At 40.8% G+C, this 27,891-nt stretch overlaps 2 protein-coding genes across 4 annotated transcripts; one reads left to right on the top strand and one right to left on the bottom strand.

Moving 5' to 3' along the window:
• Window positions 1–1,074: 1,074 nt before the first annotated feature.
• On the bottom strand, window positions 1,075–2,927 carry LOC144007739 (forkhead box protein C2-like). Its single transcript, XM_077507599.1, has 3 exons — window positions 2,753–2,927; window positions 2,591–2,686; window positions 1,075–1,653 (listed from the first exon to the last, which is right to left on the bottom strand). The coding sequence occupies exons 1-3, from the start codon at window positions 2,900–2,902 to the stop codon at window positions 1,075–1,077; spliced, it is 825 nt and encodes a 274-aa protein (XP_077363725.1). The 5' UTR covers window positions 2,903–2,927.
• LOC144007687 (sal-like protein 3) lies at window positions 1,200–27,632 on the top strand. Of its 3 annotated transcripts, XM_077507521.1 has the most exons (7): window positions 1,200–1,305; window positions 1,420–1,672; window positions 2,580–2,706; window positions 2,792–2,939; window positions 19,628–20,190; window positions 23,255–26,127; window positions 27,148–27,632. In XM_077507521.1, the coding sequence occupies exons 5-7, from the start codon at window positions 20,103–20,105 to the stop codon at window positions 27,520–27,522; spliced, it is 3,336 nt and encodes a 1,111-aa protein (XP_077363647.1). In that variant the 5' UTR covers window positions 1,200–1,305; window positions 1,420–1,672; window positions 2,580–2,706; window positions 2,792–2,939; window positions 19,628–20,102; the 3' UTR covers window positions 27,523–27,632. The 3 variants fall into 3 exon arrangements, with proteins under 3 accessions (XP_077363647.1, XP_077363646.1, XP_077363649.1); XM_077507520.1 differs by having other exon boundaries at window positions 1,249–1,672; XM_077507523.1 differs by lacking the exons at window positions 1,200–1,305; window positions 1,420–1,672; window positions 2,580–2,706; window positions 2,792–2,939 and adding an exon at window positions 6,943–7,241.
• The last annotated feature ends 259 nt before the right edge of the window (window positions 27,633–27,891 follow it).

The following is a 27,891-nucleotide window of genomic DNA, read 5'->3' on the forward strand; positions in this document are numbered from 1 at the left end:
TAGCGAGGAGAACGGAGAACTGCAAGGTACAATTCTTTGCTACGTTCTGAAGCAGCCTTCTCCGAGCCCTCTCTTTATTTTTTGATTCAGATGTCTCTATCGGTTACAATCTAAGGGGAGGGGGAGAGCAATTTTTTTTTTTGTTTGGCCATGTGTGTGCATGTAAGTGGAAAGATATGGTATACATGTTGCAAAAACATTTAGTAATCAGCTAGCAGACGCTGGGCGTGGACCATCTTCTGTTGCTGCAAAGTGCCTCCTCGCCTCGCAGTCAAAGTAGTTCATATTTGCATCAAATGTATGATAACTTGGTTTACGATGATGAATAAATCTTAGATGTATTTTTCCAGTTTTTATTTATATTCAACGTATAAAACAAATACTGAATTTATGGTTAAGTGTTGAGAGATTATGTCCTCTGTTGATTGTTTATATTCAGTTGATGTGTAATGTTGCGCTTGTGCCACTGTGAGGCGCTCGAATACCTTGTTCTTTTATCCTCCTTTATTCTTTTATCTTTGTTTTTACTTCCGTTGTTGAGCCAGCATGCTGTAAATTGCAGACGTGCTTTGTTGTGCTTAAGCTGCCAAAACTTAACATTAAGGTTATTGTCAGCCATTGTAATTATTTATAGTCTTTCTTTGACACTTTTCAATACCTAAAATGCTCTATAGTTGTAACATGTTTTCAATTTTTGCTTTATAATACTTAATTTGGTGGACTCCGTTAGGCAATGTATGATTGTTAAAAAAATGATTTGTGTTTTATCAACTGAGTGTAAATGGACGAAAAACAAACAAAAAAATACATAAAAAAATTATTAAATACATTCTAAAATCAATTAAACAGTTAAGATATCAAAACATGTTGATGTTGTTTGTGCACAAATATGACACAAATTGACCAGAAATTATTTAATGTTAATTCAGAGGCCGAATGCTGAGGTGGTGAAAAAATAAAAATAGATACAAAAAGTGTCGCAACATTGCATGCAACACATTATAGGCTTCAAACGTATAAAAAGTGCATTTTTTTTCTTTTTGCTTTTCCTTAAAAAAATAAAATAAAAAATCATCACAAACGAAAGTGGTGCGGATCATAAGCAGGGTAAGGGACGTGTGAATGGCTGAAGTTATTGACAGGGAGGTTGGGCAGAGGGGTTCCGGTGCACAACCGCTTGCTCATTCTGTGGTAAGCAGCGCCTCCTGCTGGACATGGCACAGGACTGTGGTCGTGCACGGGGATGCGATCCTCCGCATCCAAACCGAGGCGGTGCTTCTCGACCCGCGGCGTGGAAATATAAAGGTGATGAGGAAAATGATGATGATGATGACGATGTTGGCTTTGTACGGGCTCGCTGGACAGTGGTGAGGTTCTGTGGGTCAAGGTTCTAGCGGGGGCGGGGCTGTCTCGTTTCAGGAGAGACTCGATGGAGAAGGGCCCGCTGAACTTGACCTCGCAGCTGATCTGGACCGACGGCGGCGGCGGTGTTGCCGCTTCCCCCTTGACGTCCTTCAGATGGCCCTTCAGCTCGGGAAAGAGGTCCAGGATGTTCTGAAAGTGACGGCGCACCATCTTGGTGGTGATGTGACTCATGTCGAGCTTCCAGAAGTTACGTTTCCCAGGCACCAAGGAGGCTGGCACCAAAGGAATCTGGAACAGGGAGGGGGAGGTAAATATAAAATATTTTAAGAATAAATTCGCACTCAGTGTTGTTTTTGGTGAACACTTAAGAAGTTTTTTGTTTTTTTTTTCGTTTGAGAACCACAGATTTGTTGTATTTTACAACCAGTGCAAACTTTGCCTCACATAAATCTGCTAGCTTTATGCTAGCACACAATGCAAAACGTCATTAAAAGACCAATGAAACTAGCATTGATACGCTACTCTACTTTATAAACAATTAAGGCTTGAAACAAAAATTAATGTGACCGTCCAACCCAGTACAGTCAACAGGTGAGCCGAGACGTTTGCAATGCAAGCTTGTGGGCTCCCTGACGTCAATTCCTGTAGTATAGAGCAAAATGGCAGCTCCCTGATATTGATGAAAATGGATGGTCTTAATTGTGCTTAATTCATATTCCACGAACACATTATGAATCAAAACTGAGTTTCGAATTAGACTACAGATACACCAAAATAGAAGCCAATAAGTGTTACTTGGAGCTGATACTTGTTTTTAATAAAAGCGAAAATGTTGTAGTCAAAATATGCAAATTCATAACTTTCTCAAAATGTCTTTACACGCCATTTTAAAATCCCTAAAAAAAAAAGTACTAGTTCAGTCTATAGTGGAGACATGTAAAATATGTGTTACTTCTTGGATATTTACGATTACGTTTATATTAAACTAAAATGTGTATATTATGTGTATATTCAACTAAAATGAATCAAAGCTACATTTAAGTATTTTTATTAGAATTTGCTTTGCTGTTCTTTCCCCTCCTCCGCTTCCTCAGCCCATCTTGCTGATTACAGATTAGCACAAAAGTCACCGAGTCCTCATCTCGCCGCTTGAACTCATTCTAGTGTTGTTTACCGTCTCCTTTTTTTCCCCTTTTATTTTAACTTTCTTGTAGGACCATCTTACCTTGACAAAACACTTGTTGGTGGACAAACACACTCTGACGTTGTTCTCGATGGACTTCCTGTTCTCTTGGACCAGCGGGCCCATCCTCTCCATCAACTGCGAGACATCACCAACAGGTGAGAAACGGGCTTTTCTTTACATGAAGCTTATTAAGCCTCTTACCTGCACGAAGGTGAGCATTTTATCCGGGGCGTACTGCAGGATGACGGCGATGCGGGCCAGGTAGGTGGTGCTCCTCCGGAGGACTTCCCGGCGCGCGCCTCCAACGCCGGGCGGGCGCTGCACTTGGAGCTTGTTGCTGGATTTCGGCATGATTGCGTGGTGGATGCAGCTCAGTCAAGCCAGGCAGGTATGAGGAGCTCAGAAGTTGGCCCGCACTTTATAAGGCCCACTGGGACAATGGAGGGTGTGTGCACCCGCGCGGGTGCTTAATGGGGACCTTTTGATACTCGGATGGGTCGTTAGCAAAGGTGGAGTTTGTTTCTGCATGGACACTTGAGGAGAAAGAAGAAAAAAAAAGTGGGGGGGAAGGGTTTTTTAAAGTGGAAATACTCTATTAACCTGATTAAGTTTGCATTATGCAACATCAGCCAGGCCACTTGAGGAGTTCCAGATGTTACCTGGATAATGTTAAGTGCCCATATTAAATCTGTATTATAGTGTGAGCAGCATGGTCACTTCATGAGTTGCTTATTTATTTATTCATTTATTTTTTTTTTATTAAAGATGGCAGTATTAACTTAAACTAATTTAAAAAAAAAATGCAGGCGTGACTGGCCCAAACCAGTGTTTATAATAGCTTTGGATTTTGCATTATATTTGTTTTAAATTCATTTCGACTTTTTTTTTTAATTCAGTTTTTATTATTTTTATTTTTTTAATGCTTCATTTTAGTTGAATTTTTATTCGTGTTTTTTTTTATGTATGGATTGTTTGTTGTGAAAGCTTCATTTTGACTTTTGCTTTTTAAATTCAGTTTTTATTTTATTTCTTTAAATGCTGCGTTTTAGTTGAGTTTTTATTAGTTTTTTTTTTTTTTTAGTTTTTATTAATATGGATTGTTTGTTGTGAAAGACAGGCCTATAAAAAAAAACCAGCTTGCACGTATTGTGAAATAATACAGTAAACTTAAATTCTCAAATAACGGTTTGACAATTCTTTTTTGTACAGACAAACAGTAACACCAAAATAAAATTTTCAATTTCAAATGAACCCCCAAAATATTAATATTTATTGACAAACAACGGACTGTGAGGCTATAATTATGGTTGGTTTTAGTTAGTTTTATAAATTTAACATAGTTTGTTTTTTTTTTAAATTAATTTTGTATTTTATTATGATAACAAAAAAATGTTTATTTTTTTTCAAATGAGTTTTTCCTATTTGTTTTCATTAACTACAATAACCTTTGTCCAAACATTAGGTGGGAATTAATACAGTAAATGTATTACATCAGTCGATGGTGTACAACAAAATACTCACTCCTTTGCTTGTATAGTTACTTAAAATGTATGAATAAATATGTGCTTATAAGGTGAAATAATGTATTACTTATTGCTTCAGTTTATTTTAAACATTTTTAATTGCATTGTTATTTTTGCTTAATAAAAAAAAAATCAACAAAAATTAATAAATGAAACTACCAAAATAATAATAAATGACCATATCACTTCTCAATGGTTACTTTACATCTCTGGTCACAACATTAGGTACACTATTTAATGATGTAATGCTGATATTGTTACATCACACTTTTTACAGACAATATATATTAATGTACTCCACTATTTATTCCTTTTTATTTAGTTTTTATTTACTTTAAGTTATTGTAATTGCTGCAGTTTTAACATTTGATAATAAATGCACAAAAATGCAAATACATTTCTGAGTAATAGCCGCTCATTATTGTTTTTGCTCTGGCCTTGTAATTGGTTACTTTTGACTTGATTTTATCCAAGTGTCGTGCTTTGACTTCATGTTTGTGACCAGCTAAAGCGTCCATCTTGTTGTTTTTCTCCTCGAAGAGAACAGTCTGCATTAGGACGAGCAATCTGGTCCTTTTTGTTCTTCTGTGCGCTGCATTTGCATCTCTGATCCCCACTCGGCTTCGTTTGCACTGCCACAAAAAAAAAAAAGTTAGGCCGTCAAAGGTGCTGCTTTCACTTGCATATCAAGCTGATTGCACGCAGATGCAAGTCATCAACTTGAAACTATGGGAAGTGTTGGCCTTGTGTTGTCCTTATCCAAGTGAAAGAATGTGGCTGTGTGCTTTTTGTCTGTATATTCTCTCCCAATGTTTGTCTTGGGTGGTTTATTTTACAAGTGTTGAACTAAATATAGAAAATCTGCTTTTAAGGTAGATTAGTAGTAATAAAAGTGCTGTATTTTTTTTTTAACAAAATAATTAAAACTGACTCCGGTCTCCTCCCACATTCCAAAGACATGCATGGCAGGTTAATCGGGCGCTCCGAATTGTCCCTAGGTGTGCGTGTGAGTGTGGATGGTTGTTCGTCTCTGTGTGCCCTGCGATTGGCTGGCAACCAGTCCAGGGCGTACCCCGCCTACTGCCCAGAGCCAGCTGAGATAGGCGCCAGCAGCCCCCGCGACCCTTGTGAGGAATAAGCGGTCAAGAAAATGGATGGATGGATAATTAAAACTGAAACACTTTTTGTTTGTTGGACAATAACAATATACTTTTACTAATGTTTTTTTGTGGTTTCTTTGGTGAAATAGGACTATATATATATATATATATATATATATGCATGCTATTTTATAATCTATGAGATATTTGGCAGAAAGTACACAATTTAATTTAATTAAAATAAGGGATTTGGGGGGGGATAGAAAAATAGATATAACTTCTAAAAACACGTTTTTCTGATTGACATTGATATTTTCCATTTCTACATTTCCCAATTCCACTACGCTGCTGTAAGTTGTTGAAAAAGACTATTTTGTGTTTACGATATTATAAAGTAAAATATATGATGGTACAGTGCTACATCCCAATTGAATGTAAATAGGCTGGCATAAAGTGTTCTTTGACCGCTGTGAATGCAGCCGAGAATGAGGTGCAAATCACAGGAATGCAACTGGAGACCTTTTCTTCAGATGTTTGTTGTGAGTGGAGCACTCGTCATCTCATTTGCTGCAGCCTTTGTTTGCCATAATGGGATTCTTTTCTCTCCAAACTCCAAAGGCAACCTGCCCAGATGAAAAAGAGCGCCCCATCAGACAGCCTTTTACACTAAACTCGGGGAAAAGTATCTATCAGGAATGATAGGAAAAAAAATTTCAGAATTGTACTTGTCAATAGAATGACCCCATTTGGCATCTACAACTAAGTGTGGCGAACAAACCACAAAGTCTCTAAATGGCTAACATTTGAACCACTTTCAAAATAAATAATTAAATGGAAGATTTACAGCCCAAACAAATATATTAAGAGGTATTTAGGAATGCTATTCAAAATCACAGATTTATATTTTTTTTTAGGGCTCGTAAACGTCTGACTGATTTGTGACGGCTGTGGACGGAGAAACATTCCTATACGCATGCGCTTAAGTGCGATGTCATCATTCACCACTAGGTGGCCAAACAAACACTCTTCCAGGATATGTTGGGGGTCACTTATTCACACCATGAGGGATTTTATCTTTGTTTTTTCTTTGTAACCGTGTACTAGTACAGTATTATGTTTCTACTTATATATTCATAAATGTACGGTTTATAGCCCAAAGGTGTCAAGTAATAGCTCTATGAAGGGCATGTTATCCCATAAGTATTTATTTTCCCTCATTTCCCTTCCATGAATTAATTACCAATCAATAATTAACTATCACGAATTAATAATAGCATCCTATTTTTTGCTTTTGTTTAAAAAAAACAACGCCGAGAAGTCGAGTATAGTCACTGATTCTATCTGTTTTGACATCATCAGACCAGTAGAGGTCAGTCTTGTATAAAATTATGTCAATTCCGTTTTTACTTGTAGTGTAATTCCCATTTGGCATTTTCCTCCAGTGGCAGGGCGGCCTTCATTTATCCCCTGGGAAAGCCACCACTACCATCCCTCATCTAATAAACGTGCCATAAACACAGGGGTTAATTAGATTTGAATTAATTTTAGTCTTTCAATCAATCCATCTAAAAAGATCCGAGGAGCCAGCAATGAATGACTGTTGCAGGATTTGATGAAAAATGTGGATTTATTTACTTATGTATTATCGTTGTCTGTTAAACGAGTGACCCGGCCTGCAAGTTATGGAAGTCCACCTGCCTGTCACCTCCCTTTTGATTAATGACCCAGCTGGACCACATTGCTATCTCTCAAGAGCCCACACGGGAGATTTACTGCCATCGGTGGGCAGGAAGTGTGCGAAGCAAAGACACAATTTGGGAAGGAATATCTCATTCCAGGGCTGTGGAGATATGATCATCTTATTTAGGAGGAGGGTAGCATGGAGCAGCTCTTCCTGAAAGGACAAAATTGTAAATATTGATCCCCCAAATGAAGTGTCAATCTCCGTGGGTCAGATTATTACCTTGCTCAAGAGCGAGATTACAAAACAGCGTTTCTTCATTTTGGAACGATTCCTGCAGATAACCAACATCACGACAGAATAAATTCATCCAAAAAAGAAATTTGGTGAGTTAAGAAAAAATTACGTTGTTTTTTTTTGTCATTTATTTTTCCATATTTTTATTTTGCTGAGGTTGTATAGGGTTGCAATGAATTATTTTTGGTTCACAACTGTTCGCTTGCAGGTCAACAAGGACCTCTTACAGTAGGATTGAGCCCAGATTGTCATACTTTGTCCCCACAGCATTTTTAATATTTCTTTAGTGGCAATGTTTGGTCATTTTATGGCATTTTATAGTGTTACACTTAGTTGGAAATGTAGGCTTTTTTTTCAACTTAGAAATGAATGGTAAAAATGATATACAACACAGGATTATTCATAAATGTTACATTCAGACGTAATAGACAATACCTTAAGAGACATTAAATAAATAAGATGGCGTGAAAAGCTGAGGTCGAGATTAGTTTTGTCATAACAAAATAGTTTCCACTCGTTAGCATGATAAAACAATGTAAACTAATAGTATGCAAAAAAAAGTTCAAATTAAATCTGTTAAATTGAAACATGTAATTACATTGAAAATAAGATAATTATAGTAAAAAAAAAATGCTGATGATTATTTGATCATGATCCTGCTGACTGACGTCCTGATTTTCATGCAAACTGTCAGTAGGGGGCAGTATTTTCCAAATGCAGCCACTGTTACCTCATTGTTTATCTGCTGTGATTCGGGCCTGTGTGTGTGTATGAGGTGAGGGTCACACAAGTTCCACCCCTTCGATTAGAACCACTCGCCTCTTTTTAGTAAAACTAATGACGCCAATTTCAACATTTGTCGCCGGTTTTCCATCGTCTGGTCGCGTTGACTTTTAACGGCAGACGGTGCACTATTTGACTTATCAATACGTCCTCTAATCCGCCCAATCAGCATTTCCGTTGCACTTAATTGATTGAATGGGCCTCATTTGGACAAATGAGAGCGAGTGCTGCTATCAAAAGTGTGAAACGCAAGGACGACGACTGCCTCCAGCACTTTTTTTTTTTAACTCTCCATTAATTGCCATTTACAAAGTGTGGCCTGATCACAATTTGTTTTACTTAGTTAGCCATCAATGTGTCATGCTACCCACCCCCAAGGAGAGGATAAAGAATATACGTAGTACGATGTTGTGTTGCTGTTCAAATATGAATTGTTTAAAGGTTTATTAGTCAACAAAATTGGTTCATCAATTAGACCTAGCATGTCATATAGCAGAAATGTTGCAACTATAACTCAATTTAAATTCACGAGTGCGTGTGTGAGGTACTTGGGTGAAATCACTCATTTTGTGCTTTTGTGTGTCCATTTTCGTGTGTTTGATCGCCACTTCTCAACTTTGAGCACCCGGCTTTTCATTTTATCGGCTTTTCCGCAACAACACGTCGGGCTGTTTGCTAATGATTAGCGGAGATTGTCTGGGCTGGCTTGTAAAAGCCGCGCTTAAAAAGCCATATTTATTGTTCCATTTACACGTTTTGGGGGCTAATCGTTAGCAATTAGGATTGTGTGTGTGCGTGTGTGTGGTGTTTGCGACGCTCACGTTTGTGTCTGTCACCCTCAGGCCGTGACAAAGGTCCATTACCTTGTCTGATCTATTAGTGTGGACTAAAAGCTGCATTAGGATGAAGTGGACATGCTCCTAAACTGGGTGGTGTTATATATATATATATATATATATATATATATATATATATATATATATATATATATATATATTTTTTTTTTTTTTAAACAATTATTTATTTTTTAAGTGGAAGTGCTTTGTGGCTTAATGCCTTTTAGATGTAGGAATTTAAAAAATGCCAATATAGATTTACCTCTATTTACGAGTATAGGGATGTAATTTTGTTACTGTGACATACAGCAAGTTGCAAAATGTGTTTTTAAAGGTACTAATTATACATGAAAAATAATGAAAATATCAGTATCCCTTTAAATTTGCTGGTGTCCAATTTCTGCCTAGCAACAAGTGACCAACATTTTTTTTTTTTTGTGGGAGGTCATTGAGTCACCATTTCTGTACATTTTTCCTCTATGCAAATGCGTTTTAAACTAGTCAAGTCCATTTAGGAAAAATCTAAAATCATTTTTTATTCCGTAAATGCACAGAGTGTGTACTTGATAATCAAAGATCCAGAAACTCTATTCACCTACATCAAAGGTGGCGTGGCATCATTTATGCAAATGAGACGGACGCATAAAAGAAACGCCATTACGAGCTCGCACAAGAGAGCCCAACTCAATGGAGGCGACTTGAAACGCAGCGGAATACATTTATGACGCCGTCATAATCAGCCTCATATTCAATTATTTTCTCATCATTTCTCAGCGCTTTTTTTTTTTTTTTTCTGTGTGGATAAAACTAGTAAATGGTAAAGATGAAAGCAGAGTGTTTGATATGCAGAGAGGACACCGAGGCCTCGCCACATTTGAAGTGATCACAACCTTACAGCAGAATGCAAATGGCCGCCCATGTAAATTGGATTGGAATCAAAAGATGTCGGCAAGAAAAAGCCGATAAACGACCAAAAAAAAAAAAAGGCCACGGTGGTCAAAGCCGAGGCGCCGAGACCTCCTCCGATTGATATACAAGCAAATCCTCCGAGTGTTCACATCTGCCACATGATTTACGCCCGCTCGACTCGTTGACATCATCACTTTTCCTGATTGAGAGGCAGACACGGCAAATAAAAAAAATAAAAAATAGGAAAAAGGAATTTGTTGCTAATACTCCACGCCACAGCCGAGATGGTGGTGTGACTTTACCTGGCAATGTTTTGACACCAAATAAAATGGTGGCGCTGTTTATATATTGAATAAAAGGGTGGGCATCAATTAAGTAGGAAATTCTTTCGTCTGATTGGTTTGTGCGACAACTTGTTGCTAGGCAGAATTCATAATCGACACTCTTTACTGTCTCACACAGTAAAGAAAGTGATAGTTGGCAGATGTGATAGTTAATACAAGACTTTATGACAATATTTTTTAATTATGCATGCAAAAGTAAAGGAAATCTAAAGGAGAATTTTTTATTTATTTATTTTTTTTTTACTAACAAAGATCTCTATTAGATTTGTTCAGGCATGATTTAGCAGGTGTGATGATCAATTCATTTATCGAAATGATGGATGAAACCCAAGTCTTGTGATGAGTTGTCCAATTTAGAGGTTCACTAATTACATTTTGCCTTTTTTTCCCCCCGCATTTTTGATCCATTAATTTGACTGTAACCTTTTGTCTTAAATGAACGTGTCAGTGACCTGCAGGGAGAAATCATTTGTCTGCTTTTTTTTTTTTTTTGACTGACTCCCCGGTGTTGTATCCGGAAGCGGCCGTGCCCCAATTTCTCCAAAATGCTCGTTGTTGATTAAGACCCAAGTAAAAGAGTTTTCTTTATCTTCAGTGGTGAGTCTCTCATAGCCACCGCTAATCGCTAACTCTTGCTCCCTCTAACCCGCCCCCTCCGGCACATTTTGGCATCGCATCGCCGATCTTTTTTTTTTTTTTTTTTTTTTTTTTGGCCGCCCTTCCGTGTTTTCCGCCGTTGTTTCCTGGAGGCCTGAATGGGATGGGTCGTTTGCGAAATGACAGGACACGCCAACAAATTGCATCACTTCTGGCTCAGCAGCCGAGGACAATGGCCAGCCATATGCCACTTGAGGTGGGGGGGTTGAAATGAAAGAATGGCTCTCATTTCAATGCACTGCCTTCCAAAAGCCAGATATCCCCACCCCCCAACAACCTCTCACCTCCCCAACTCGGACCCCATGGTTACGTCAGAGGCGCATGCAAAGGGGAGGCCATCTTGGCCCGTGGAGTGACACAGACATATGAGCTGACGTGTCAGCCATTAGCGAAAACAACAAAAACGCTCATTTCAATAAGAGCGCACATTGAATGTTCCCACATTCCCACACTATTTGCTCTGTTTGTCTTATTTTTGCACCTTTTTGTCATGAGCTTTCTCACGTTTAGAGTCGGAGAATGCGCGGGGGGGGGTTGGGTCACGGCACACTGCTGCATAACAAGATAATTCTATAATCCAACGGTGTCCAAACTTTTTTTGAGGGCTGCATATGGAAAATTTGAATTCTTAGACTTTAATTTATTAAACCCGCTAACATCAAACAAACAAGCAATTACGTATCATACATGTGATCAGGAAAATAGTTAAGAAATTTTCAAGATTTTGGGGTGGTCAATGGCCCGGTATCCCACTAGACTAGATGCACCCCTGCATGAACAGCATCCGAAACCCATTCAGAACCAAAACAAGAGCAAATTGTAGTGACCATTTTTTGTATTGAAAAAAAAAAAATTTTTTACCTTATCCCACAATTTAAATTTAGATTCTTAAAAGAAAAAGTTCAAAATACCCAGGTAAAGGAAATTATTTATTATTATCTTATTATTATTATTATTATTATTATTATTATTATTATTTTGTTATTTTCTTACAAAACATACTTATTGTACAGGAGTGGACTAATTTTGTGTACCTAATAAAGTGTCCACTGCAGCAGCAGCAGTTAAGGAAGGATAACGTAACAGTCTGACCTTACCAAAATGGCCGTCTGTATCGACAGGAACAGGAAGTGGTCAACCAGTTTCGGTTTCCTGCATGTTTGTCAGTTTTTGCCAGGCAGATTTCACCCGTGGCAGGGACAACTTTTAATTGTTCAGTACATGAATTTCCGTAGATAGTTTAGTTGATATTTTATTTGTTTAGTTATTTAATCTCAAACTATAGCTAGAACTTAAATGTTGTGATTGGTTGTCCAATTTTTAGATCCTCTCTGATTGGATGATTTTTCTCTTAACTCATTTTGCCAATGATTTGACTGTGAATGAGGGAAAAATTTCATTTTCAGTGATTGTGCGGTATAAATTGTGAGACCGTCTCATAATTAAGCATGCAGATATATTCTCCCAATCTTATGTCATCTTTTTTTGCTTTTGTTTCTTCACCCCTACTATGGAATGAGAGGGAGTCAGGCGGCTTTGGAGAGGGGTTTTGGTGGGGGGCGCTTGTGGATGATTAGCTTCTTTTTGTCCTCTGTTTTTGTGTGTGTTTTTTTTAACCCCTGTGAGAAGATTAAATATTTCTGCTTGAGAAAGTCTATTTAGGGTGCCACTGACTGCTGTCCTGGTGCACCCTCCGCCCTCTCACAGTCAGCAACCCCCCCCCCCCCCCCCCCCCCACACACACACACCAGCATCAGTTTGTCATTCCAAAATGTGGTGAAAAAATGTAATCTTCTCACAAAGAATAGAAAAAAAGAAAAAAAAAGAGGCTATAGGAATTTTTTTTGCAAGTGGCCTCTTTATTGGGTGGTAGTGGGAGTGGGGGTGTGTGTGTCCCCCCCCCTTCACAGTATCCACACACAACGGGGCTCCAATCTGTCAAATAATTAGCCAGTGTGGCAGGACAAAGCTTGTGTTTCATACATCAGCGATTGAATGCATCATCACTGGATTGTGACGACTCATGGGAACGTCAGCTGGCAGGACTCGGCAGCGGCGAAAATGTATTCAACTACAATTTTTTTGTAGATTTTATATGTTCTTAAACTTTGCTGCACATTTTTGGCACTTTGCATGTGTGTCATGTCTTATTTTTTATCTGAAGCTGGAATCAAAGTCGGTTGAAGCTAAAGATAATCTTAAGATAAAAAAGGAATAAAAAAAAAGTAAACCTGAATAAATACAGTAAATATAATAATAATAACAATAATAATAATAGAATATGAAATGTATTTGTGAGAAAAATGGAAAAAAAATGCACTGAGCCATCACCAATGTCTTACAAATGCAATTATGCCATCTAGTGGCAGAAAAATGACCAACATAAATCAATATTACACTGTTTTGTTTTGTTTTTTACAGTATATCTTTTTAATATTAACTCAATTTTATAAATGATTATGAAATTACTGTGTCAATAACTATAAGATGCAACCACATTTCTATTAGATTAGCATTTTTTTCCACTTTTGTTAAGAATTATGAAAACTAGAACAGATATAAAATTTGCGATTAATTGTGAGTTAACTATTGAAATCATGCGATTAATTACGATCAAAATTTTTAATCGCCTGTGTGTAACAACAAACTATTTGAATTGGAAAATTGTTTTGAACTTAAATGTTCCACTTATTTCAAATAAGCGCTGAATCCTATTTTATTGGAGTAATATATCTTTGCAACAAATGCCATTTTGTAGTATACTACATGTTCACGTGCTTTTAAAATGACATGACGAATCGAATTGCAATCCCATTTAATTGGACTGAATCGACTCGTTCCAGTTTAAAATCACACTTATATGTTTATATTTCAAACAGTCTTACTGGAGAGAGACGCAACCCTAATACGTATAAGAGTGTATAAAGGAGATATATGTGTCGATGTATATGTAAATACATTTTTGAGTTGTTGTGCACATAAACGAGTGTCAGTGTCGCGGCGAGAAGTTAAACACGCTCTTTGACTGTCATGTGACACAAATCTCTCGTGGCCCCCTCAATGTTGCTCTTTATTTGCTCCCCCCACCCCCCACCTTCTCCCAGACTGCGATTTATAAACACAACACACCGCACAATGGCCGCCTTGTTTGCTAAACGGGATAGCCTTAATGGAGACTTATATTTCCAGGATTATATCTGCATTCACTTGCAAATCATTGGTGGGAGCAGTGGGAGTTGGAAAGGAGGGGTTGTGGGGGGGGGGGCTTCAATGCTCTTCCTCTGTCTATGAATAATAGTATCATTTGAATTAAGTGGACACCTGGTGCAGCGGGTTCGGGCCGCGGAGGCGCGCCGCTGACCCGCAGCCGCTTGCCAACTTCCCGCTTTTCCCAGCCTGTCCTTATCCGTCCCCTGCAGCCTCCAATTACCTTCCCGCTCCCTGCTAAATGCCACGCACTTGTAACTTTAGTCTCCCCGCGGCCAAAAAGCTGCTGGGAGAAACTTAAAAAAAAAAAAAAAAAAAAAAGAGCAGGAAGCAGGAGAAATTCTTATCCATCTCCTCTTTAGATTGTGAAAGAGTCGGTGTCACATTGCCAGGGGAAAGTTCCAATTAAATACAGTAAAAAAGAAAAAAAAAAAGATAATATGACAGCTCACCGGATCCGCCACTAAAGCGCCTTTTGTTGATTTATTGTACATTAGTCAGCCGTGCACGTGAAAGAGGGGGGACTCTATTTGTATGCGTCCCGCATGCCCGCCGCACACAATCGGGCCTGTATTGCAAATTTATACCAGGATGTAGCTTTAGTGGCCGAGACAAAAAAGACAAAGTTTTTCAAGTTGAGTGTCTGCTTTTGACGGAGGCTCACAAACAAAGCTTTGTTTCCCAAAAGCTCACAGATGTCCAGTCCTCGCAGTTTGTTGTTCCGACACAACTCTTGGGGAATGCTCTTAAGGGTGCGTGGGCAATGCTAGCGAACTACTTTTCTCATATGGAAATATATATAATAAATAATAATAATAATAATAAAATATGAAAAATAAATAATATAAAAATAAATGTAAAAAATAATAATTAATAATAATAATTTATAAAATAAGAAAAATAAATAATGTAAAATTTTTTTTTTATATATATATATATATATATATATATATATATATATATATATATATATATATATATATATATATATATATATATATATATATATAATAAATTTATAAAGTATGTTGGGGAATACTCTTAAGGGTGCGTGGGCAATGCTAGCAAACTTCTCACATGGATATATATATATATATATATATATATATATATAATAAATCATAAATAATAAAAATAAGAATAAATATACTGTACTACTACAAATAATTTAAATATGTAATAATAATAATAATAATAATAATACATTTATAAAATATGAAACTAAATAATATATATGTAAAAAATAATAATAAATATTGTTGTTCCCACACAGCTGTTGGGGAATACTTTTAAGGGTGCGTGGGCAATGCTAGCAAACTTTTCTCACATGGAAATATATATATATATATATATATATATATATATATATATATATACAAATTCTTTTTTGTTCATTGTCATTTTGTGAAAAATCCTGAGAAACTTTCTGGTGTTGAGGTCAAAGGGCAGATAGAACTTAGTGATCACACAACAAGTTGCCCGATAGCCACGCTCTTTCCATCTCTTCTCATAACTAGCATCGAAATGTATTTCTGCCGAGTCATGATGCGTGTCATCTCGGTCGGTCAGACATAAACAAACACAAAGCATGACCGCACGTTTTGTCACCGGTCTGCCTCGTGTAATTTGTCTGTCTGAACATGCAGGCAATGATCATCATCTGACTCAGGAACATTTTCCCATCACGTTCTCGCGCCATCAAATAAACAGTGCGGACCATGACGGCGCAGTTATCCGGAACCTGCGCCTCCTGTCCTGGACTTTGTGGCCAGGGTCAGTTTGTCAAACCAAGGCTTGGAAAGTGACTGAAACAGATTCATATTTGCACAAAAATTATAATGTTCATGAGATCCAGGTGCTTTAAGCCGCCTCGCCAGTGGCAGAGCCCCAGTCAAAAGGCTTGCTTTTTTTTCCTCCTCTTTTCTTTCAGTTCCTATTTTCCTGTCCGTTAGTTCGCATAATCGCACTTGAAAACGAGACACTTTAAGTGGCCTAACCAGCATTATGAAATGCTTATTCATCTTTTTCTAAGTGGAATCGGTACGCACAAAAGATTCCTGGGAATCAATTCAGTAGGAACCGGTTTTCAAAAAGAACCAGAACCGGTTTTTGCCAGCGAACACTAAATCCAACAATTATGGCACATTTTTTATGAATAAAATGCGAGACATCCACCACCACCTGCACCGCAACTTAGACCTGATTTTATCTGGTCTAATGTCTAGTCTATTTTTTTTGTCACCAGATTGTCAGGCGCAATCGAAAACACCATTGGTGCAAATTCCCAAACAAAATGTGGGAAAAGTTTTCCCGATATGTGGCGTGATAAGTAGCTGCGATTTTTCTGTGACTCACAGGAAGTGACTGTTTGAGACCCAGATGGAGATCGTCGGGATTCCACGTTTACACAAAAAGTACTCGGCATCCTTTTTGTTTACATATGACACTCTGCATTTGCTCTCTTTTTGAGGATTTTTCCTCCCATAATTTCACAAGAAAACCTCTCTGACCGATTTATGTCGGAGGTATCAGGGTCGGAGGTCATATTTTACCGTTTCAGGCCTGAGCAGCTGTCATGTATTAATTAAAATCCAAATAGGCCGTATTGATTGCGTTATCAGGCCACTGCAGCCCCGACCCGGCCTATTGATCCCTTGTGTGATTTATGATCATTTTCACACACGCAAATGAAAATCCCTTTGGTGTGATTATACGAGGAAACAGAAGCTGCGTGAGTGTAATTCTTTCAGATCTCGTCTGACCAAACGGGGGCCTGCCTGCCTGCCTGCCACCCAGGCGGCGGGAAACCCTCTCGGGAGACGAATGTTCTGCGAAATGTTTTGATCCAGCGAGTTTCTTTGAAAAGTAAATCGCATGAACAGGCGGCCTCCACATGCCGGAAATTTACAAGCTGTGCGCGACGCCTCGGAGATCTTTCTTAGTTTTGCTTTTGCTTTTTGTTGTCATGTCCAATTCTTGCGTTTTTATATACACGTAGAACATACGAGATTTATTTGAGTAAATCTTTAAGGCAGGGATGGAAAACGTCTGCGGGGAAAACAGTGTGCAGATGTTTTGATTTGGAAATAATGTAGTAGTGCTGGTAACCACAAAAATAATTACTACTTCCCTATTTGCCATTTTTGTTTTGTTTTTAACTCACAGATACGTCGACACTCATTGTTCACAAAGGACTTTTTATGGTCGTTGAGCACTTACTGTATGTTATGTTGATTATATTTTAACTTCCACCACTGCAAATAGCGATCTGGTACTTTCTGTGCCACATCTTGAAGTGTTTACCACCACAGGAGACTTGCTCGCCTGCATGTTGAATCACTACTGGAATCTTCCATCGCACTCATTTTTTTATTATCAAACCAGCATTTTTTCAGTTAATAGCTTTGTTTTTTTTTAATTAGTCATCATTTCCTAATATATACCTCGACTTACAAGCGACATGGTAAAGGATTTGTTTTTGTCTTGAGTTGCAAGCAAAGTTTGACTTGAGGCCAAGATGGTGAAGTTCACAGCAAGCAGCAGTTTGACAGCTAGTAAACAATTCTCTTAAAAATTGTAAAAGTCACCCCCCCCCCCCCCCCCCCCACACACACACACACACACACACATTTATTGCCATTTCCAATTAAGTTTACTGGAAACTAAACATAAAGAAAAGAGAATTACACGTTTTTTTTGCCTCACTACCGTCTGTTAGCTTAATGCTAACACACAATGCAAAACTCCATAGGCGGGCTAACTACACTAAACTAGCTTTGATCCACACTCTTATGTTACATGCAGACAGAGCGCACGGCAATACTCGCAGGCATTCTTTATCCTCTGCATGTCCTCATCAAATATTCGTGTAGAATGGATGTGTAGTGTATATTATACTGCCCCCTGGTGTCTGAGGTGCATACACCAGACATAATTGATGCATGAAATCATCATGCACAAAGTCGTTAATTCTCTAGATTCTATTTAATTGTGTTACTGTTAGTTATAATAATGCATCAGATTTATAAGTCGCTTTTGCTTCGTTATTGAAGATAGCGCACAAAGCGGAGCTAACAGTTGGAATCGTGTGAGGAGATCACGGTCAAGTTGCGGCCGGTTTGATTCCGCCCGAGGCCGACGGGACGACACCGATTAGCGAGAATCGATATCAAATCAAGGATGCTGGGGCGTCCCGATAAGCGGCGAGCTATTCATCATAAGCAAACTTGATGCTTTCCCGAAGAGATGATTATCCGGCCAGGAGAGGAGAGGAGAGTCGGGCCTTATCTGCCCCCGTGCAGCGCAATAGAAGACGACGCGGCGATCAATAGCGGGCCGCTTGTGTGAAGTACTTGCAATTATCAACAGCTGATTCGTTCCCCGAATCCCCTCATGCCGCTCCCTCGCCCAACTACATCTTTTCACAGCACATGATTACAAGTTTAGGCACAATGCTGCTTGAAAAGGCGGATTACAGCTTTGTTTGCGTGAAGGAGTGCTCTTCACTCAGCATCCAAGAACTGAAAAGGGGGGGAAAAAAAACGGCTATTTTGCAGATTTGCTGTAATTCCATTACATCAAATCTTGCAGTGAAAAGTAAAAAAATAATAATTTGACTGTGAATGTCTTTCTCTCAGCACTCATGTTTGTGATGGTTTAACATGCAGTTGAAAGCACGTCTTCGCGTTCACGTTCAAAATAAAGCACGTCTCTAGGCAATCAATATTTTCAATAATTTCCGTGTTTTCCGCACTATAAGGCGCACTTAAAAGCCTTCATTTTTTTCAAAAGCTGGCCATGCGCCTTATAATCAGGTGCGCCAGAAGATCACGCCATCTTGGATCGCTAGCTAATACTAATACTTTACCTCAGAGAAAATAATAAAACAGCCGTTTTATTATTATTATTATTCATGTTGGGAGTGAATGGAGTTGTCAGAAAGCTGGTTTGTAATCTATTATTAAAGTTTGACTGGCCTATCTGACTGTTTTGTTGACATTCCCTTTAGCGCAGCACCATCTAATGGATGCATAACGTAACCTCAGCCTCTACTGTGGCGCCTTATATATGGAAAAAGTTTTAAAATATGTCATTCATTGAAGGTGCGCCTTATAGTGCAGAAAATACGGTAAGTGATGGCGTGAATGATTGTTTCTCAGCATTCCCACAATAGAAATGAAAATTAGATTCTTGAATAAAGTCTTGTCTCGCAGCATCCATGTCGTAAAACATGTTTGACGTGTACGCTGCACAGTTTGAATGCTCCGTCTCTCACCATTCACCCAATTAGTTTGAGCATTTTAATGCATTGCATTTTTGGGAAGAGCCTGTTGAATGTCATCTATACACATACCTGTACATATGTGGATACATGTACATACTAGTGTGAATGCATCATACAAAAATAGATGTAGAACTGAAAGTGTGGTTCTTAGCATTCACATAAGTATGAATTAATCGGCGTGAATACTGAGAGATGGGCATTCATAATAACCATAATAATAATAAAAAAAAAACAACATACATTTGATTCACAAGAGAAAAGCTTGTCTCAGCATTCATATCATAAGGTTAGAACAAATGATACATCATTTGATTGCTTTTTTGCTCAATTACACATGGGTGATTTAAAAACTATATACATATATACAATATAGTATGAAAAATGACATATGTTAATGCTCATCACTCAGCACTCACATTACCCAGCCACTATTTATATACACTTTTCTTCTCTAGTGTTTTATGGCGCCGAAAGTGTGGGAGGTCCAAGCGCACCTCCAGCCTGTCACCGCATGGAGCTCCCATGCTGATGCACCCCGGGAGGGAGAGGAGGCACCGGCCGAGGAGGGATCCTCAGTCAGCCGCCTGCCACCACCAACCTCACGCCGGACGCAGTAAAAGTGTGGACCCCCCCAGGACGTCCCGTTTGGACTCGTTCGGAGTTGTGCGTAAAAGCAGCTGATCGAGGGAAGTTATTGAACGTCATCACTCATTTCCATACAAGTAGCCAAACCCCCTTGGGCAAAAAGCATGAAACCCCCACCCCTTTTTTCGATCATCATTCTCATCACCACGCTGACATGCGCAATCGCCACCGGGGGCGGCATCCACTGCGCAGCCTCCGTGAGCGCGCATTTCAGCCAGCAGCCCGCTCCCAGCCGGCGGCTCACAGTCGCCGCGAGCCGACGACGGCGGGCCAGGCGGCGGCGACATGTCCCGGCGCAAGCAAGCCAAGCCGCAGCAGCTTCGGAGCGGACACGACGAGCCCCGGAGCGGCCTCCGCCTCCTCCGCCATGACGGTATGTGTGAACTCTCGTGGAAGTTGTGAGCGAAAAAGTGGAATTAATACTTAATTGAAGTTCATGTTGCTCCGTAATATGACTTAGAAATTATTGGTAGTTTTCCTATTTATGTGCTATTTATTTAAAATTTGAGCCTTTAGACGTCAGGTAGTACCATAGTAAAATGGAAACACATGTTGGCTGAGTATTTCATCGGTTTATTTAAAAACAAACATATATATGCATCCTCATCTAGAATTATTATTACTTATTAAAGATGACTTAAGTTTGCGATAGCCAAATGTTTGCTTCAGCATAGATCTTCTTAGCATTTAAAAAAAAATTTAAATACACTTTTCATCATGGTGCACCAAACATTTGAGTTGTAGTTCTATCTCCATTTATTTTTATTCTCGCCTAATCACTTTTAAAAACAGAGCATACATTTGAAAATTTTTTGTTCAATTAGGCCTCTTTATCTCAATACAATAATTACTATTGTCCTTATCATAATGACTCTAATATCCATAAGCGGCTCTTCCCGCCTACAGTTTATGTTGTCGCGCACCGGCTCCTCCTCTTGTCATATTTTCTAATTGCCGTATAATTCTATTCATCTGCTGGGCGAGCAGATGTTATTCGAACCTTTTCGAGCTGCCAGCAGTGAATTAATCATAAATCAAAACTGCGGTTTTGATTGGTAATGTAATGGTTCTAATTGCTTGCGTGTAATAAGATCCATTTCAAGCCCCTGGTAGAATATTACGTTTCTTCACATGTATGATGCTTAACGATTTGTCGTCCATCGTTTATTTAAGGCATCCTGGCCTGTCAGTTCGCCGACTGTCTGCATTATAATACACTTAGTGCATCAGAGGTTAAAAGGTCAAGCGGCGAGGCCGAGAGGAGAGTCTGTCTATGGTCTCCCCCATTGTAAAACCGCACAGCCAGGACAGGCCGTAAATCTGTTGCCTTGCTCCTGTTATTATGGAGTGAATTACAGCGCTGGAAATGGACACGATACATTCACGCCTTGCATTACATTTGGACAAATATTTCAAAGTTGGAAATAAAAAAAATAAAAAAACACAGTGCCTTTGTTTTCTCTGGAAGTAACTCGTACAAAGTAAGCCTGGAGACGCGCCTTTTTCGTTTTCTTTTTCTTTTTTTTGCCGGACTTGCCCGAGACCACCCACTTGGTGAGCTGCTGATTGTTTACCTCTGACAGGGCCCTACTTTGGCATGGATCGCCTTCACTCGCCGCTAATTGCACACTTGTATTGTCAGGCTTAAAAAGTGGATAGCTGCCCCCCCCTCCCTTTTTTTTTTTTTTTTTTTTTACATTTGTCAATTCAAACAAATTGTTTGCATGAGGATTTATTGACTCACTTGCTTGCGACAATTTCAGGAAAGCAGTTTCAGTTGAATGACTAATAAATGCAGACACTTGTGCTTAATGCTCTAAAAAAAAATGTAGTGGGGTAGTAGTTAGAATATCTGCTTCATACTCGAGGATTCCGGGTTCAAATCTCAGCTCAGGGATGCACAGTTGAAGAGTGTGAACACAAAAGCAGAGATCTTTGTGTTTTGTGAATTCAGTGAAAAGAATGTTTTTATTTTCTGGTTCAAGTTAAATCTAATCATTTGTAGATTGTACTCCAAGTTAATATAAATGAAGCAATTAATAAGAGGCTAATTTGGGGGGTGTTATTGAAAGAGGTCCAATTCCAAGAAAATAATTTTGTTAAAAAATAGAGAAGTGTAAACTTTTCACATGACGATAAAATGTATCTTACATTTTTTTGTGAGTAAAAAGTATGTAAAACACAGACATATGCAAATGGCCATGTTGACTTGTTTTTCAAGCTTTTTTTTTTTTTTTTAACAGAAAAGCAGCAGCACATTGGAGTAGTGTTTAGCAAATCTGCCTCTCAATTGGGAGGACCCAATTTCAATCAATTTTAGTGTTTTTGACCATATTGGTGATGTTTTCTAAGCATTTTCTCAGTAGAAATTCAACATGAGGGCAACACATTGTAGTAATGGTTGACATGACTGGCTCGCAGTTGAGGGGTCTTGGTTTTAAATCTCAGGTCTGGCCAGAACACTCACATGCTGTTTTTCAAGCTTTTACCAGTATAACTTCAACATGAGGGCGGCATGGTGGTTTAGTGGTTTGCAAGTTTGCCTTACAGTTGACAAGTTTTGAGTTTCAATCTCACTTGAAGACTATAAAACGTGTGAAATTCCTCATGAAACACACTTCATGTACACATGTTCCCCGCACTAATTAATTCCAAAATCCCCAAATCTGGATCTGTTCGTTTACATTTATTTCCCGGACACAAGCTGGTGCGGCAAAGAGTGTTGTCAAGTCGACTCTTTTCCATCTGTTTTTTTTTTTTTTTTCCCCTGCTGCCTGCTTCTCTAATGGCGCGAAGCCTGAACAGATTGAATCAAAAGTCCTCGCGCAAAGTCGTCTATTAGCTCAATGTAGAGGACAAAGCGATTGTTTTTAAGAGTGTAGTCAAAAAGTGGCCTCATTTCCTGTTTTTCCATGAGACTGGATTAAATAAACACGGGCAAAATCAATGGCACATATGGACGTTGATTATCTGTGCCATCGCACAATTGAGAGGTCAGATAACTGGATTGAACCTCATTGATTTTTTCCTGCAGATTATTAACATCTGAGGACGTTTGTGTGAAACATTTGGGCAAGGCGGTAAACTGGCTGAGAGACCCCCGGAGGGCCGCAAAATAATTTGCAATAAAAAAATGCAAATCTGCAAAACTTACAACAATTTCTCTTTTCGTCATGTTTAATTCATTCACTGCTGTAGACGTCAAAGATACATTTTAATTGGGCATGGAAAGGAATGGGTTAATTGCCATTAAAATAAACAAAAAAGCTTCTCCCCTGTAATTGGTCTCCTGACCCAAAACGTTTGTGAACTCTTGGAGTAGAAATGAGCTCTTGCACTATGTATGGTATATCCTCTAAAATAGGTCAATTCCTGTGATTCTCCACACAACATGGTGTGACAAATAACTTATCCCGTGACGTTCATCTGTCTACCAGGCTCCGTGGAAGACGTGGAGAGAGAGGACCTCAGTGGGCCAGGAAGTTCCCCCCATGGCGAGGACACGCACATTTGCCACCAATGCTGCGCCGAGTTCTTCACTTGGAGCGATCTGAGTGAGCATTGGAAATCCTGCGTTGAGGATCGCTCGGTGTTGATTGTGAGGGACAGCAAAGGCGGTGCTACCGAGTCCCCAACGGGACGCTCGCCGCTTCCCAGCGTGGAGTCGGGTGACTCGTCAGCAGGGGAGTCGGCTGGCGAGTCGGCGGTGACCGATTGTGACAGCCTGGACGAGGCTATGGAACTTGGGCCACAGGACAAATATGACTCCAGCCCTCCTCCTCCTGCAGATTCAACCGAGACCATGCAGGCGCTGCCCAGCACCAACGTGACCCTGGAAATTCTGCAGAGCACTAGGGTGGCCGTGGCTCAGTTCTCCCAAGGGGTGGGCGGTGGCGCTGTTGGGCGGTCGGCCTCGGCCGCCATCCCGGTCATCCTGGAACACTTACTGGCTTTGCAGCAGCAACAGGTCCACCAGCTGCACCTGATCGAGCAGATCTGCAGCCAAGTGGCCACCATGAACAAGCAGCCGTGCAAGGAGGCCTTAAACCCGGTGTCGAGAGCCTTGTGCCTGGTGGCGAACCCCTACCCTCCTGCCGTCCTGCCAATGTCAGGAAATACACCCTCCAACATCAATGGCCAACCTGCTGTTTCGCTGTCAACTGTGCCTGAAAAATCACAAAACCTCCCCTCACACACTGCATGCAGGCAACCGGTTGTTCGAGATGTTGCGTGTAATTCAACTTCTTCCTCAGAAAACTCAACACCATCCCTCTCCAGTTGTACCAGCGTCTCTGCATTAATGCCTCCGTACGCTGGCACGCATCCAAGCAGCAGCTCTCAAACCCTGAGCTCTCTGAATCCTCTTCCCCTGGGGCAGGCCAGCGTCCCCTTCCTACCTCACAGCCCCCCCAGCAGCGTCATCTTCCCCAATCCTTTAGCCAGCATCGCCGCCACGGCCAACGCGCTCGACCCGCTGGCGGCCATGATGAAGCACCGGAAGGGGAAGCCGCCCGGCGCATCGTTGTTTGAAACAAAACCCGGCCCCGAGGAGCCCTTCTTCAAGCATAAATGCCGCTTCTGCGCCAAAGTGTTTGGCAGCGACAGCGCCCTGCAGATCCACCTGCGCTCCCACACTGGAGAGCGGCCCTTCAAATGCAACATCTGCGGCAACCGCTTCTCCACCAAGGGCAACTTGAAGGTGCACTTCCAGAGGCACAAAGACAAGTACCCTCAAGTCCAGATGAACCCGTACCCCGTGCCAGAGTATCTGGACAGCGTACCAACCAGCTCTGGGATTCCCTACGGGATGACCGTGCCGCCAGAAAAAGCCGTCTCTTCATGGCTGGATAGCAAGCCTGTCTTAACGAGCTTGCCAGCCTCCGTGGGTCTTCCGCTCTCCACTAGAACCATCATTGGGGGCTCTAGTGAGCCTTCAAGTGTACCATCTGCTCCATCCTTGTACCGGCCAGCTTCTGGTGAGTGCATGTCACCAAGCAGCAGAGGCAGCGAGGCTCAATTGTCTCCAGTTTCAGACACCCGACAGTCCAACCAGGAGCCGACGGGATCCAGTAATATAAAAACAGAGGAGGTTCACCTGCCACAAAGCTGCGCGCAGATCCTGAGAGGCCCTCAAGTAACCCAGGAAACCAGCAACGCATCTATAGCTACCACGCCGGAACCTGTGGCATCAACATCTCCCGTGCCCAGCTCCCCCTCGCCGATCCCGGGAAACGCAGAAGATTTTTCACCCGGCAGCCTCCTGGACTCTATGCAAACCTCGGAAACCTCAAAGCTGCAGCAGCTGGTGGAGAACATCGACAAAAAGATCACCGACGCCAACCAGTGTGTCCTGTGTAAGCGCGTCCTCAGCTGCCCGAGCGCGCTGAAGATGCACTACCGCATTCACACGGGCGAGAGGCCCTTCAAATGTAAGGTGTGCGGCCGGGCTTTCACCACCAAGGGCAACCTGAAGACCCACGTTGGCGTTCACCGGGAGAACCCGCCGGTACATGTGCAGCACTCGTGTCCTATATGCCAGAAGAGGTTCACCAACGCCGTGGTCCTCCAGCAGCACATCCGTATGCACATGCTCGGGCAGATCTCAGACTCTGCCCTGCTGGACGGGGTTCAGGAGATTGAGGGGGACAACGAGAAGAATTTATACAGTCCCAGTCGCAATGATCTCGCAGATGATGTCTCCATGGAGGGGGATGACGCAGAGGAAACACAGGAGGTAGACAATGTAGTCAGTCCTCCTAAGTCTTCGCCAGAGAACCATCTGATTGAGTCCACCATGAACCTCAGCACCTCCTCTGGGGATAAATTCCTCAAAAATGACTACGACGAACAGATCCAGATTGAATGCTCTTTAACGGAGAAAGGAATGGAAAATCTGGGAACCACCAGCCCCCCTGCGACGCCACCTTTATCACCTGCACAATGTACTGACATTCAGGAACATTTGGCCTCGTCCGTGAAAAAAGAAGAAGCTGAATCCGGAACCCAAGGCTTCCCCCACCTGGTGACCAGGTCAATTAAGTCAGAGGTGAACAGTTGCACCGAACCGTACCCGACATTTGGCGTCAACTTGTTGCCAGCCACTTACCCGTCACTCACTAGCCCGGGAATAGCCGCCCTGCTGGGACCGACACCCCCTCGCCGGGCGCCAAAGCAGCACAACTGCAGCGCCTGCGGGAAGAACTTCTCCTCAGCCAGCGCCCTTCAGATTCACGAGCGCACACACACCGGCGAGAAGCCCTTCGTCTGCTCCGTCTGCGGTCGAGCCTTCACCACCAAGGGCAATCTGAAGGTAGGCCTCACCCAGGGGTGTCACACTTCACTGTGGGCCACACCGTAGTTAAGGTTATATTAGTGAAAAGAAAACCACATAAATGTACATCATTGTTAAGTGTGTTACAGTAGGCAAAAAATCAACACAAATTGTGAACAAAACCTTTCTTTCTGACGTAGATAATGGTTCACTGATGTGTCAAACTGCTGTCAAGGAGGATTTAGTCGATCTCAATTTTTTTTTTGCCTTAAGTATCGTATCAGTGGCTGGTAGCGCCAGCCACCGTCAGTACCCGATACCTTAAAATAAGGCCGGTAATGGCCCAATAGCAATACCTGGTACCGGTACTTGTTCATCCCTACATATAAGTGAAACAGTAACAGCTAAAACAGGGCCATTAGTTAAATGTTTTTAGATTTATAATGTTTAATTGTGTTTTGTTGTATGATATACTGACTTTGATACAGTTGTTTAAAGTTTATAATCACTTCAAAATTCTTGCTAATTTCCTTTAGCACATCTATGATATGCTAGCATTAAGCTAGCTGACTTTCATTAGATGAATTTATATGGTTTGGTTGAACATTTTGGTTTTACATTTTAGGTTTAATTGTACGTGATGTTGACGTTGAGGCAGTACAAAGGTTGAAAATAACTACAAAATTGATGTTAATTTCCGTTAGCACATCTATAACGTTTTGCATTATGTTAGCATTAAGCTAGCTGTTGTACGATAGTGTCCAATTTTCTTAACAGCGACAGAGTGAGAAGAAGCGCTAAGGAATAATTTAAAATTTGTGTTTTAATAAGTTTAAGTGTGTTTTGAAATACTTAGGTGTGTTTGAACAGGGTGGGGGGGGGGGGGTAAAACAACAACAAAAAATGGTCACTCTATTCTCATTTTATGGCTAGTGGATTTTGTCGTCGAACTAATGCTAACTTTTTTTCACTCACTCGCACAAACACGCACATCTAATGCTAACCTTGAAATTATCATCTTGTGTTTTGATGAGCACCGTTTTTCTCGCCCCTTCGCAGGTTCACATGGGAACGCACATGTGGAACAACGCGCCAGCCAGGAGGGGCCGGCGTCTCTCGGTGGACAACCCCATGGCCCTGCTGGGCTCCAACGCCGTCAAGTTGGACCTGGCCGCCCGGGCCATGCACGTGGACGCCGGCTTCTGGAGCCGCTACGCCAGCGCCATCACCAGCAGCCTGGCCCTGAAGAACAACGAGATCTCGGTGATCCAGAACCGAGGCGTGACGCCGCTGCGCCCAATGGCCGCCGGCATGGACAGAGTGAACGGCGTGGTCAGGCCGATCACGAGCCTGTCCAAGAATGGCGTGGAACTGCGGAACAACAGACATTTTTCTATGCTGATTGATGACAGTAAAGAAATTGGAATCAACTGATGCAATCTATTATGGACATTAAAGTATTTGTAAAACAGCTGGTTTCTTTTTACATCCAGTCCAGTGAATGTTATGTATGAGAGCATATACATAAACACATTTTGAAAGTATTCCTTCGCACCTGTTCTCACTTGCTGCTCACACAGTTCTCCAAATTAGATGTCAAGCATGCATGCTTCAAGCTGTTAATTTTAAGTTAAACTGACACAAAACTAAATACAGTCAATCATACAGCAAAATGTTTTGCTTTGTGTTCAAATAGCCTATGAGACACTGATAACTATTCATTTGTGTTTAAATTATTATTTTTGAAATAGTTTGTTAGCTTTATAACTTTCCTAAGGGAACTCATTTTGTTTGTTTTAAATA

This window comes from Festucalex cinctus, chromosome 19, assembly GCF_051991245.1.
Source record: "Festucalex cinctus isolate MCC-2025b chromosome 19, RoL_Fcin_1.0, whole genome shotgun sequence".
Lineage (NCBI taxonomy): Eukaryota > Metazoa > Chordata > Actinopteri > Syngnathiformes > Syngnathidae > Festucalex > Festucalex cinctus.

What these genes read in the sequence shown, in the direction of transcription:
- LOC144007687 (XM_077507521.1), top strand. Translation starts at nt 20,103, where the DNA reads ATGTCCCGGCGCAAGCAAGCCAAGCCGCAGCAGCTTCGGAGCGGACAC. An exon ending in CCGCCTCCTCCGCCATGACG is followed by an intron (nt 20,191 to 23,254) that starts GTATGTGTGAAC and finishes TCTGTCTACCAG; the next exon opens with GCTCCGTGGAAGACGTGGAG. An exon ending in CCACCAAGGGCAATCTGAAG is followed by an intron (nt 26,128 to 27,147) that starts GTAGGCCTCACC and finishes GCCCCTTCGCAG; the next exon opens with GTTCACATGGGAACGCACAT.
- LOC144007739 (XM_077507599.1), bottom strand. Translation starts at nt 2,902, where the DNA reads ATGCCGAAATCCAGCAACAAGCTCCAAGTGCAGCGCCCGCCCGGCGTT. An exon ending in AAATGCTCACCTTCGTGCAG is followed by an intron (nt 2,687 to 2,752) that starts GTAAGAGGCTTA and finishes GATGTCTCGCAG; the next exon opens with TTGATGGAGAGGATGGGCCC. An exon ending in CCAACAAGTGTTTTGTCAAG is followed by an intron (nt 1,654 to 2,590) that starts GTAAGATGGTCC and finishes TCCCTGTTCCAG; the next exon opens with ATTCCTTTGGTGCCAGCCTC.